The sequence below is a fragment of the Salvelinus alpinus genome, chromosome 23, assembly GCF_045679555.1.
Source record: "Salvelinus alpinus chromosome 23, SLU_Salpinus.1, whole genome shotgun sequence".
Lineage (NCBI taxonomy): Eukaryota > Metazoa > Chordata > Actinopteri > Salmoniformes > Salmonidae > Salvelinus > Salvelinus alpinus.
Genome location: NC_092108.1, coordinates 34809747 through 34823615, shown reverse-complemented (window position 1 = coordinate 34823615; position 13869 = coordinate 34809747). Strand labels below are relative to the sequence as shown.

The following is a 13869-nucleotide window of genomic DNA, read 5'->3' as shown; positions in this document are numbered from 1 at the left end:
AAAGACACCTGTACACACACTCAATCAAATAGACTCCAACCTCTCCACAATGGCCAAGACCAGAGAGCTGTGTAAGGACATCAGGGTGAAAATTGTAGACCTGCACAAGGCTGGGATGGGCTACAGGACAATAGGCAAGCAGCTTGGTGAGAAGGCAACAACTGTTGGCGCAATTATTAGAAAATGGAATTAGTTCAAGACGGTCAATCACCCTCGGTCTGGGGCTCCATGCAAGATCTCACCTCGTGGGGCATCAATGATCATGAGGAAGGTGAGGGATCAGCCCAGAACTACACGGCAGGACCTGGTCAATGACCTGAAGAGAGCTGGGACCACAGTCTCAAAGAAAACCATTAGTAACACACTACGCCGTCATGGATTAAAATCCTACAGCGCACGCAAGGTCCCCCTGCTCAAGCCAGCGCATGTCCAGGCCCGTCTGAAGTTTGCCAATGACCATCTGGATGATCCAGAGGAGGAATGGGAGAAGGTCATGTGGTCTGATGAGACAAAAATAGAGCTTTTTGATCTAAACTCCACTCGCCGTGTTTGGAGGAAGAAGAAGGATGAGTACAACCCCAAGAACACCATCCCAACCGTGAAGCATGGAGGTGGAAACATCATTCTTTGGGGATGCTTTTCTGCAAAAGGGACAGGACGACTGCACCGTATTGAGGGGAGGATGGATAGGGCCATGTATCGCGAGATCTTGGCCAACAACCTCCTTCCCTCAGTAAGAGCATTGAAGATGGGTCGTGGCTGGGTCTTCCAGCATGACAACGACCCGAAACACACAGCCAGGGCAACTAATGAGTGGCTCCGTAAGAAGCATCTCAAGGTCCTGGAGTGGCCTAGCCAGTCTCCAGACCTGAACCCAATAGAAAATCTTTGGAGGGAGCTGAAAGTCCGTATTGCCCAGCAAACCTGGTCAAGAACTACAGGAAACGTATGATCTCTGTAATTGCAAACAAAGGTTTCTGTACCAAATATTAAGTTCTGCTTTTCTGATGTATCAAATACTTATGTCATGCAATAAAATGCAAATTAATTACTTAAAAATCATACAATGTGATTTTCTGGACACTTCAACTGTGAGAGATTCCGTCTCTCACAGTTGAAGTGTACCTATGATAAAAAATTACAGACCTCTACATGCTTTGTAAGTAGGAAAACCAGCAAAATCGGCAGTGTATTAAATACTTGTTCTCCCCACTGTATCGTATCTGTGACCAACAGATGTTTATCTGTATTCCCAGTCACATGAAATTCATAGATTAGGGCCTAATTCATTGATTCTACTGACTGATTTCCTTGAACTGTGACTTTGAAATTGTTGCATGTGGAGTTAATATTTTTGTTCAGTGTATATTTGTTTGTTATTGATAAGATATTTAACAATGATTCCCTACAGTATTCAGGGATTGTTTTCTCACATCCATTGAAATTGAGCAAACAGTGTAGAATTTTAGCAACCAGGAAATGACAGAGGGATTTCTACATTGGCCGCTTGCCCCGGTTTCCACTAGATAACACAACCACCCCATTTTGATAAAATAAGCCGGCCCGGCGGGAGAAATCAATAGGTGAATATCACAGCCAATCACACACTGGCAGGTAAGTAATACGGTGAAACACTATCATTCCACTATTACTGCAGATATGAGAAATTTCTGAAATGCCCCAAAAAATACAAATCCTATGTATAGCACCTTTAAAGGAGGAACACTGAAAGAAAATGAACCTCTTCTTTACCAGTATGGCTTGCTTTCCATACTCAATCCATCTTTCAGTGGCAAAGTTAGTGGACTCTGCACAGTTATAGCCGTGGTTAAAGCCGGCGTGGTAGCTATAGGGAAACGTCACCATGAATTCACCCGGCTCCTGAGTGATCTGGAAAACAAATAGGAAATAGCAATGAAATACTAGACTCTGTATAAAGCTTTATATTTCAGCATAAGAGTTTGACATCATACATTAGGCTAGTATTACCTTCTCAAATGGAATGCCATATTTCCTCAATATGGAGGGAGAGATGAGGGTCATCTTGTGCCTCAGGAAGGCTTCGCAATTTTGGTGGCTTCCAGGGAAAAACCCTGCAAGGGAACAACAGAAAACAGTGTGTTGGATTAAAGCTTGTTAAAAATCAGTTGTTTTCTAATATGAAGGAGAAGAAAAAAGAAAAGAAAAAACAGCATCAAAACGTCACACATTATCATCCCTCTCACCTTGAGCCAAGCGCTCCATTCTTTTCCCATGCTCTGGAGGAACGCAGTACCTGTGAGGGCGTCATAACGTCAACAAATCAGTTATCACACGGACATCACAACAGCTGCCGTTTATTTTTACTCGTTGAGTGTTGCTCCGATAACGACAAAGAGTCCCCAAACCACACCTACATGACCATCGTCAGTATGTTGATGCTTAATAATGTGGCTCTTACACACACACAAAACTAACAGGTAAATGTATTATGTGAGTAATAGTGTAGTTAGTTACCAGGACTTGTGCGCTCCAAAGTGGAGGTAGTTGATACTGTAGAGATCCATGTCTTCGGTGTGCCAGGCGAAGGTGGTCTTCCACATGCCAAAGTACAGGTAGGGCGTGTTCACCCCCTCGATGGTGATGCCACTCTCGTGCTCCACCGTGTCCAGGATGGTGTTCAGTTTGCCGATGTTCCAATCGGTCACATCCTGGAGAAAACGACAGAATAATGTAACTATTGTCGCTGGAGATTCATCGTCATCGCTGCAGTGAAACAAAACCATTGCAACCTTGTGTATTTGTAGTGAATGCAAATTGCGGGTGCAACACACGATTCTGAGAGAAACACTTACAAGTAATCTACACAACCGTCCGTCTACACAGCCATCCGTCCACACAACATCTCACTCATCAGCCAACATCCTTATAACCAGGAACGATAACAACATGTTAACATTGTAAACACCATAGAACATTAAAAACAACCCAGAGGGGATTCGTTATTACTCACTGGGTCATAGAGCGTTCCGTTTACATCAGCCCCGTAGATGGGCGGGTTAAAGGTTACGTTCCTCCAGTACTTCCTCTCCAGCTCTTCAAAGTCGGTATAGCGAGGACTGCAGAACCTATGTTGGGGAAAAAATAAATAGGGACAATCGGCACAGCTGAGTAGACATTTTTAAATGAGTGTCTGTAAAGCCACAGCCTGTCATACTTTCTACCATATTACATGTTGTAGCTGTATCATTTCCTTAATCATATAGCATGTCCTCAGAGTGGCTTTCCTAACCACAGACCGAACATACAGTATAGCTTATTCATACACTAGGCTCAGTATGTTTTAAAAATATACGTTACAGATGCTACAGTGTTGGTGCAGTCAGACTCACTTGTCGCTGTTGGCCGTCTTGCGGAACTCTCGGACGGTCATGGGCTTCTTCTGGATGTTGTACTGGGTGAACAGACCTGACTGGCCCGTCACTACCTGCTGGATGGGAGCTGGGATCACCAGGTCATCTATATCATCATAGGACTTCCTGGGTTTCCAATCCTTCGGTGGCACGATCTGTAAAAACAAGCATTTTGCACCACAAAGTTACAGTTCTGAAAGCAGGTAAAGGTAATGCAAAATAATCGTCACAATGCAGAAGGGGTTGTGTCGTTGCTTACTTTAGCCAGGCCGGCTTTGTGTGCTCCCTGGGACTCCATGTAGGCAATGTAGCGGCTGAAGTTCTGGAACTCCTCAGCGGTGGGGTGAAAGGTCATGATCCCTTTGGAGCCGGGAGCCTGAGGCCCCGAATCAGACGCCATCCTAAATAGAACGGACCTGCAGATCAGAATTAAACAAGTTTCAAGATCACAATAGCGACAGTTAAACAACAGTAGTCCGGGAGCATGCACGCTATTGATAATGCTAAGGATGTCCGTTGGGGAAGAAGAAAAAAAATCTGTGGTGACTGGGTGGCCAGATGGTGGGAAAACATCTGTGTGATGCATAATATTGCCAAAACTCTGGTTCATGACCAAGTCACAGCCCTTTGTTAGGCTGCTGTGTTTACAATGTGTTGGTCAGTTGTAAATAGCTATGTAAACAACAAGTCAGTCGAAGTTGATTTAGTCCTTTGTCTCATGCATGTTCCCATTGAGATCCTATTATAATATTATGAGGGATATGTCATAATCCCTCAAAGTCCCAGAATGAGGTCAAAATGGCAGCCATATTGGTCAGGGAGAAATCCAAACCAGTCTAATTGGAATGAATGGCAGTAGAGGCATAATACCGATTTTACTTACGCAGGAAAATAAAAAGGCATGTGATATCAGAAATGGTGTAATAGAATTATTGTCAACCTAAAATATTGTAATATAATTATAAACAGTTTATATGGGTTTTATACCAATTTTCAGTATAATAACCTCTAAAATACATGTAAACAGACCATTTTTGTTTTCTTGGAAAGCTGTGAGTGGTATTATATGATACAATATCAGTACTTGCTGTCCTAAATCCTATCATCAACTGATTTCAGCCAGTGTATGGCTGTGGATTGACTGCATTGTTTGAATGGAACGTTGGCATATTGTCAGTTAATTTGAAAAATGTATGGAATCATTCCTGTAAAACTGGTTGGCAAGCTAGCTAACAAAAATGTAAATCTTAAAAACGCCCACACCAGTGGAAATCCACTTTTGAGAGGTGCAAGACGATGGCCAGAGCTTACCCACGATGTCGCACAACAATGTAAGTCAATAAGTCATCCTTTTAGTCTTAAGTATGATATTTTTGGGCTTGCATGGCATTATTTATTCATCAGAAACACCTGGAAAGATCACAAGTCACGACTGAGCAATATAATAGATCATCTTTAGCTACAGATGGTGGATATATGAAAATAGTTCACTCAGGCCTTTTACGATTAAAAAACATTGTCAGTTCCAGTCTAATTAACGGGGTGGGTCTCCCATAGACACCAATGCAATAGCAACTGGGTCTGGTCTACTTAACTTGGCTGCCTGAGCCATGGAACAAATTAAAATAGGGGGTGTAAACTTGTGCTTTTCGCCCCCACTTATTTCCCCCTGGAAATTAACATAATGTCAAGTTACAGTTTATCTGTATAAATACGACTATTATTTTAAAAATGTTAGAACCACACTCCCCCAAAGAAATCTTCACCCACCCGGGGCACCAGGCCATGCAAAACAAACTTGCCGGTAATATGGATAGCCTATAATATTTATATGGCAGATTCGCAGCCATAGAATAAAGCATTGATATATATAGTGCCTTTGGAAAGTATTCAGACCCATTGACTTTTTCCACATTGTTACGTTACAGCCTTATTCTAAAATATATAGATTTTTTCCATCAGCAATCTACACAATACCCCATAATGACAAAGCGAAAATAAGTTGCTAGAATTTTTTTCAAATGTATTAAACAAAAAACAGAAATACCTTATTTACATAAATATTCAACTCAGGTACATTCTATTTCCATTGATCATCCTTGAGATATTTCTACAACTTGATTGGAGTCCACCTGTGGTAAATTCAATTGATTGGACATGATTTGGAAAGGCACACACACCTGTCTATATAAAGGTCCCACAGTTGACAGTGCATGTCAGAGCAAAAACCAAGCGATGGGGTTGAAAGAATTGTACATAGAGCTCAGAGAAAGGATTGTGTCGAGGCACAGATCTGGTGATGGGTACCAAAACATTTCTGCAGCATTGAAGGTCCTCAAGAACACAGTGGCCTCCATCATTGTTAAATGGAAAAAATTTGGAACCACCAAGACTTTTCCAAGAGCTGCCCGCCCGGCCAAACTGAGCAATCGGGGGAGAAGGGCCTTGGTCAGGGAGGCGACCAAGAACACGATGATGGTCACTCTAACAGAGCTGTAGAGTTCCTCTGTGGAGATGGGATAACCTTCCAGAAGGACAACCATCTGTGCAGCACTCCACCAATCAGGCCTTTATGGTAGAGTGGCCAGGCAGAAGCCACTCCTCAGTAAAAGGCACGACAGCCCCCTTGAAGTTTGCCAAAAGGCACCTAAAGACTCTCAGACCATGCAAAACAAGATTCTCTGGTCTGGTGAAACCAACATTGAACTCTTTGGCCTGAATGCCAAGCATCACGTCTGGAGGAAACCTGGCACCATCACTACGGTGAAGCATGGTGGTGGCAGCATCATGCTGTGGGGATGTTATTCAGCGGAAGGGACTGGGAGACTAGTCAGAATCAAGGCAAAGATGAACGGAGCAAGGTACAGAGGGATCCTTGATTAAAACCTGCTCCAGAGTGCTCAGGACCTCAGACTGGGGTGAAGGTTCACCTTCCAACAAGACAACGACCCTAAGCACACAGCCAAGACAATGCAGGAGTGGCCCAGCCAGAACCCAGACTTGAACCCGATCTAACATCGCTGGAGAGACCTGAAAATAGCTGTGCTGCAACACTCCCCATCCAACCTGACAGAGCTTGAGATGATCTGCAGAGAGGAATGGGAGAAACTCCCCAAATACAGGTGTGCCAAGCTTGTAGCGTCATACCCGAGAAGACTCAAGGCTGTAATCGCTGCCAAAGGTGCTTCAACAAAGTACTGAGTAAAAGGTCTGAATACTTATGTAAAATGTGATATCAGTTTATAAATTTGCTAACAATTTCTAAAAACCTGTTTTTGCTTTGTCACTATGGGATATTGTGTGTAGATTGATGAGGGAAAAAAACTATTTAATCAATTTTAGAATAAGGCTGTAACGTAACAAAATGTGGAAAAGGTCAAGGGTCTGAATACTTTCTGAATGCACTGTAGCTACCTCACTGAAATGAGAGAACATAGCTATTAATAACGTGTGGAATCCGACACAGCTTCACTAGAATTATCAAAAGGGCAAGAGTCAGACATGTCAAATCTTAACATGTCAACAGCACATATAGGCATGGTTTAGCTGAGACTCATCTTTTGACACGTAGGCTGGTAGTCTTTTTCTGAAATTATTATTTTTACTTGACTTAAGGTGTCAGCATGCTTCAGTATGGCTGGCGCCTAGCCGAGTTCGGCTTGGCAAACCGAACGAGTGTGCTCGCATACTGCCTTAAAAGACCTTTGCTTGAAAAACTAGAAAAAAAGTATATTACAGTTTGTCCATTTTGAGACAGTAGACACTTACTCAAAATAATCCGAATGAATCTAATATAATTCAAGAAATCTGTCATCAATTTTGCAGTTTTTGCTGAGGAGAGTCTGACGTTTTTGCTTAGTCGCGCAATTTTACATCAACTAAGATGTTTGGTGAAGTATTTCTCACTGAAAAAAATGTGCAAGGAAACGAGTCGACTCTCACTGACTGACAACAAAGACTTTATTGAATAATCCCTACTGTTGACCAATCACTGACGAAGGGGCGTAGACTTCGGCTACCGACTTCAGCTTGCCTCAAGAAAAAAAAAATGTGCCAGAAAAGCTGAAATAACCCTTACCGAAGACCAAAATGAACGAAAACGTCGTCATAATATATGCTCCAACTCTTCCGAACTGTTTCGGTGAGAAACATGCGGACGCCTTAACAGTATGCCTGTCTTAACTGAAATGGTGCTCACTTAACTTTTGGGGCGGCAGGTAGCCTAGTGGTTAGAGTGTTGGGCCAGTAACTGAAAGGTTGCTGGATCGAATCCCCGAGCTGACAAGGTAAAAATCTGTCGTTCTGCTCGTGAACAAGGCAGTTAACCCACTGTCCCCCGGTGGGCCGTCATTGTAAATAAGAATGTGTTCTTAATTAACTGACTCGCCTAGTTAAATAAATTGATAAAAAAATGGTTAGCTTAGCATGCTAGCTAGTTACATTGACAGCTGTCATTCAGTGCCCTATGTGTTGACATGTCTCTGCTACAAGTGAAAAGCACCACAACATTCCCACCCAAAATTCCTTAATATGTATTAGCATATGTGTCAGTCTTCGAAGTGGAATCAATTATTTATATACACTAGATGACTGCCAGGGGGCGTTGTTTTGAAGCCACCGTGCCTCCCTCTATTGAAGCTATTGAAATATATTTATAAATGTATACTTTTTTTGGGGCATATTTATTCTATTATAGAGCTAAACATGAAAATTAAATAAAAATATATAAAAACATTTCGTAAAGTATACTTTAGAAAGTGCAATAGTTACTGTCTCCACCACAACAACAAAAATACATGTGATGTTATCCAAGAAGCATTTAAATACTGTAGAATTCTATTTATTCCTATGGAGGACTACTTTTCTGAGGACTGCCAATGTGGCCGACCGGTGGCTTCAAAGTCTCTCATTAGCCAATACATAGCATCAGCAATATATTAATCCTAAACGAGAAATCACGCTCTAGGACTGAAATTACTCAAAACAAATGTGGCAACTTCCTCTGAGGTGGGCCGTTAAAAATCATTATTTTACACAATACACAGCACTGGCCAACCATAGTTGACCAACTCCCTGACCAAAATGGCTGACATTTATCCTATCATAAGAAGGTTCATGGCCATTCTAGTATTATAATTCTATGTACCTAACGGACCAAAAGAAAAGCAGCAACCTGATTGGTCGAGAGCAGCGTCTCTTAAAGTTAAGTTCGGCCTACCCTGAAGTGTATCTAGTTAACAGCTCTAGTTAACGGCTAACAGCTTATAGCAAATGTTCTAGCCTAATGTTAGGCGTGTCATAAACAATATAAATAATAACACGTCAATAAGAAATCAGATTTTATGATAACTAAATATCTCGCTTACAATACATAGAAAATAGCTAAGTTAGCTAACTAGCAAGCCATCTTATTGCTAACGTCTGCTAGCTAGCTAGCCATTGCAATTTCAAGGACGTGTTCATGATGAACAAATCCACATATGGCGTTAAGTTACAACTTTAAAATATTATAACTTACCAACAATGTTAAACAGCTTCAACCGATAATTATTGGGCAGTTGTTGTCTTGATATCAAAAGTAATTCCGATTTTACCCCGAAGAGAAGGACCTGTCCTCCATTACTACCAGTACGCAAGCGCAAGCTCAGATGTTTACCATCATACGCATAAATTCAGACGTAGCTAGCGAGCCAATCAGTGAACGATTTTGTCGACATGCAATATCAGCCAATATTTTTTTACAAATAAATTAGATTATCACTAAACAAATATAGAAAGAGACTGGGTTTAAAAACGACATTATCGTTGGTTGATGCATGGTGGCATCTGATGTGAAAAGGCTCGTCTCTTGATGAAGGAACACTTTGCTGATGGAACGTTTGCTCCGGTTTGGTGGGTGGGTGTGGTTTGAAGCAGCGAGTTACGTATTTAAAGGGCAGTGGCCATGCTGACACCTTTGTGATTTTCTGAACTAAAAGGACTACAGTTCCCAAAGTACAACTGATGTTACCAAGCTACGGCTGTGTCAAGTCGTGGTTGTGTGATTGTGTTGTGTGTAACAGAAAATATACAACTGTCTCCTGAAGTGCACATATGTGACCGACCGGCTCTTTTTGGTCTTATGTAACATTTGCAACATTTTAAATTTCGTTTTTTACATTTGATAAACTTGTAACAACACTTTTGAGAAAATGGCCCTTGAATGTTTTGGTGCATCTACTGTAGAGCTCTTCTTTGTCTACACAACCATCCAGCATGGTTCACACAATCTAAAACCTTAGCCCCAGACATCTCTTTAAGGATTCACATGTGAGGCCAAGTGCTAAACCGTGAGTATGGCAGTATACTAAACAACCAAAGATTTCAAGACTAAAGGCTGGTTTATACTACGTCTATCGACGTGTTTGTATATAGCTGTCGCAGTGACATCATGAACATTCTATTGTCGTTCGACATCAAACTTGTTGTTGCCGTTATGAAAAAGTATAAACTCAAAAATGATAGGCTGCATGACATCAGCAGCCTGGTGGTTCAAGGTAGCATAAGTTGTGTAATTTAACAACAATAAACTAATCCGTTTAAAAAACTACTAAAAGCAACTTTCGAAACAATGTTTTGGTTCGTTTCTAGCTTGTCTCCGGATTACATCTTCAAAATAAGGGCAAACATGGCATCCGTGACAGAGAGGGAGAAGCGTTCATCCATGTATATGGGTAGCTAGCTACATTTTCAGATATTATACGTTTCTAATTTTGTCAGAAAGATGTTTTCATTGCAAGTTGCGTACTGTTAGCTAGCTAGCTAACGTTAGCTGGCTGGATCGCTAGCTAACGTTACTTGTATGATCTGTGTAGTAACATTATTTGTATCTCAGAACCATTTACATTGCTAGCTAGCTAGCTAACATTGAACCTAGTTGGTCAGCTTTAGCTATCTGTAGATTCATGCAGGGTAGTAACATTATGAGTTGGGATTATGGTTCATTGTTTAGCTAGCTACATGTCTAAACAAAAGACTGACTTTGTCAGCTTTATGATATGGTCATTATTTTCTCAAAAGTGGAGTTACAAGTTTATCAACTTTCAAATAAGAATTACTTTCCCATCGTTCCTCAACTGTACTGTATGATATACCATTTTCTAGAGCCGAGTCTCTATTATCAAATTTTGCTACATAAGACCAAATTGAACCAGTCGGTCACATATGTGCACTTCAGGAGATAGTTGTATGATATTTTCTGTTTAACACAACGCAATCACACAACCACGACTTGACACAGCCGTAGCTTCAGGTGTACTCTGGGAATTGTAGTCCTCTTAGTTCAGAAAATCACAAAGGTGTTTTTGATTTTGTTTCTTTTTTGTTGCTGTTGACGACTGATCTCACCAAATCAGAAAGACAACAGTTCATCAGACTTTGGTGTAGGGTACAGTACATTCTGACTTGGTTCCCCTTCCCGGTGGCTCAAGTTCGTTTTTTAGATCATAACACATTCCCTTAACCTGAAACTAAAGCATGTAGAAAATGTAAATGTAATTCTCACTAAAGGATAAGACATTAAATAATACATTTTATTGCTATTGCTATATCAATTGCTATATCAACAGAGTTGATTGGACTTTGTTTCAATAAAGCTCATGCAAATAAGAACAGTACACAGTAAAAAACAAAACACCATAAAAGCATTCATATTTCATCAATACTCTAGATATTGAGGGCCACTGTACATACTAGTGGCAACTGCTACCCAGAAGAGTATTGTCCTCACTAAAGTGCCTGTGAGAGGAAGCTACTAGACTATTGAGACGCAGCCCCAGTGTGTGTCCTCAAGGTGCGGTGTTGAATGTGCCCCCCAGGGATCGGGGGGATGCGAGGGGAGAGAAGTCCTTGAGGGCGAACATGATGACGTCGCTCGGTTTTTCGTAGTAACGGGAAGTATTCTGCAAGAAGTCGGCCATCGTGGCGGCGGAGATCCGGCTGCTGCCGTAAGTATGAGGCGTGTTCCGCCTTCAACTCCTCCTGTAACACCATGTATAACACACATACTCACAAGTCAGGTCATGTTGGAAACTTAGGGGTTAGTGGTTTGAGAGTAAGGGGCTAGGCCAGGGTGAGAGTAGTGGAGTAATGGTAGGGTATAGGGTAATAATAATCCAGGAAAGTGCATCCACATGTCCTCCTAAACACACCAGACGCCTCTTCTCAAACACTGGCTTATCATCCCTCAGCTCAGACACAAGTACACCCAAACATGTAAATAGGGGAACACTCTTAATAGTGTGTGTGTGTGATGTCCTCTTACCAGTCAGGTAGGAAATAGCAGTGCCAACACTGAGGGAGGTCTATTAACCTGAGCCATGGTGCACCCGGCTACAGCCCGTGACATGAACAAGAAAAAGTGGTGAGGGAGGAGCGCCCTTCTCAAGTCGAACAGTAATCTGCGCCGCTTGGTCAACAGTAGTAGGCTTGATCACCAACAACGATGAGACGGCCTATAGGGAGGAGGTGAGGGCACTCGGAGTGTGGTGTCAGGAAAACAACCTCTCACTCAATGTCAACAAATCAAAGGAGATGATTGTGGACTTCAGGAAACAGCAGAGGGAGCACCCCCCATCCACATCGATGGGACAGCAGTGGAGAAGGTGGAAAGTTCCTCGACGTACACATCACGGACAAATTGAAATGGAATGAAGAAGGCGCAACAGAGCCTCTTCAACCTCAGGAGGCTGAAGAAATTTGGCTTGTCACCTAAAACCCTCACAAACTTTTACAGACAGAGAGCATCCTGTCGGGCTGTATCACCGCCTGGTACGGCAACTGCACCACCCACAACCGCAGGGTTCTACAGAGGGTGGTGCGGTCTGCACAACGCATCACCGGAGGAAAACTACCTGACCTCCAGGACACTTACAGCATCCAATGTCACAGGAACGCCAAAAAGATCATCAAGGACAACAACCACCCGAGCCACTGCCTGTTCAACCTGCTACCACCCAGAAGGCGAGGTGCATCAAAGCTGGGACCGAGAGACAGAAGCTATTTTTCAATCTCAAGGCCATCAGACTGTTAAACAGCCATCACTAACACAGAGAGGCTACTGCCTACATACAGATTTGAAATCATTGGCCACTCCAACAAATGGATCACTAGTCACTTTCTTAATGTCACTTTAATAATGATGTTTACATATCTTGCATTACTCATCCCATATGTATATACTGTATTTTATACCATCTATTGCATCTTGCCTGTGCCGCTCAGTCATTGCTCATCCATATATTTATATGTACATATTCTTATTCCATCCTTTTAGTAGTTTTTGTGGAATTGTTAGATTACTTGTTGATATTGCTGCAATGTCGGAACTAGAAGCACAAGCATTTCGCTACACTCATAATAACATCTGCTAACCATGTGTATGTGACCAATACAATTTGATTTGATTTGTCAACAAGGCAGCATGGTGCATCGTTCAGAAACATACATAGCTTTTCCATAAAATATGTCTTTGAATTTTCAAACTCGTTTTTCTTTGGGAAGGCAGATAAAGGGTTTTTATCAAAAGCAATCACTTTTGCATGTGAAAGCACAGAATCCTACTCATTACTCCATGTGCTTAACCTACGTCACTTTTGTTTTGAGCTGACTTCGATGTCGGCCAGAGCGGGGCAACTGGCTGATGCTCGGGAGGCAGCCCAGTTCCAAATTGAGTACAATCGACTTTCATCCTTTGCAAAACACCTTCACGGGCGCCCAGACGATATTAATCGACAACCTCACTGCCAAGTGGCTGGGATGTCCTCCACTGAGTCCACCGTCCTCTTCACCCCAAACACCTCCATTGTTCCCAGATACATAGACAGTTAGTCTGTTTGGAAAGAGAAACATAGAGTACATTCCTCTTAGTCCTGAATAATTTACTTGCAGACAAAAAAAAAATCTACTTTTTTCAGTGGTTGTGTCACGGTTGCGTGGTGGTGCTTAGCACCTACAGATTTCCCCTCCCCCATTAATCAAGATCCACGACCCCGCTCTAGCTTGCGCTGGAATGCATGTCTCCGCTCCTGCACATGCTGGGCTTGGGCTCAAAGGTTGGGCTCAGCTGGGCTCCAGTGCTAGCGGGCATGTAGTAATGGGATCCTGATACCGGAACTAGCAAGATGTCAGCCCGCAAGAATCGACGTAGGCGACCGTGAGTAGATTACGTTAAAAACAACGGTCGGGCCATCTTGAAGGCTATCTCTAGTTCTTATTATAGCTCAATGGTGTACCTGGGATGGCGTGCTTCCCGACTGGAAACCTGGCCCCTTGGGGTATCTGGTCAATACAATGGATCATCAGTGGTTAACGTCCAAAAGCGGAAGTTGCGTCACAGGCTCTCTTTCCAAAACGGGATCATCCGGTTGTTGGGGACTCGGCAGAGGCTACAGTAGCCTAAACAGAGGTGGCTCCCCAGGCCTCAGAGCCAGAAATGTAC

General features: G+C 42.4%; 1 protein-coding gene and 1 long non-coding RNA gene across 3 annotated transcripts in view; both read right to left on the bottom strand.

Annotated features, from left to right (window-relative positions):
* LOC139551297 (lysine-specific demethylase 4A-like) overlaps positions 1–9292 on the bottom strand; it is a 42491-nt gene extending 33199 nt beyond the window's left edge. The window contains exons 1-8 of one of the 2 annotated variants that reach the window (XM_071362794.1): positions 8911–9292; positions 3652–3808; positions 3372–3547; positions 2993–3107; positions 2497–2690; positions 2226–2275; positions 1990–2093; positions 1753–1890 (exon numbers count right to left, since the gene is read on the bottom strand). In XM_071362794.1, coding sequence (XP_071218895.1) covers positions 1753–1890; positions 1990–2093; positions 2226–2275; positions 2497–2690; positions 2993–3107; positions 3372–3547; positions 3652–3792 — 918 coding nt within the window. In that variant the 5' untranslated portion in view covers positions 3793–3808; positions 8911–9292. The remainder of the gene's footprint in view (positions 1–1752; positions 1891–1989; positions 2094–2225; positions 2276–2496; positions 2691–2992; positions 3108–3371; positions 3548–3651; positions 3809–8910) is intronic. The other variant, XM_071362793.1, reaches the window with a different exon arrangement.
* Positions 9293–10942: 1650 nt separating this feature from the next.
* Positions 10943–13797, bottom strand: LOC139550858 (uncharacterized). Its single transcript, XR_011670145.1, has 2 exons — positions 11695–13797; positions 10943–11411 (listed from the first exon to the last, which is right to left on the bottom strand). It is a non-coding gene; the product is annotated as an uncharacterized lncRNA (long non-coding RNA).
* Positions 13798–13869: the final 72 nt, after the last annotated feature.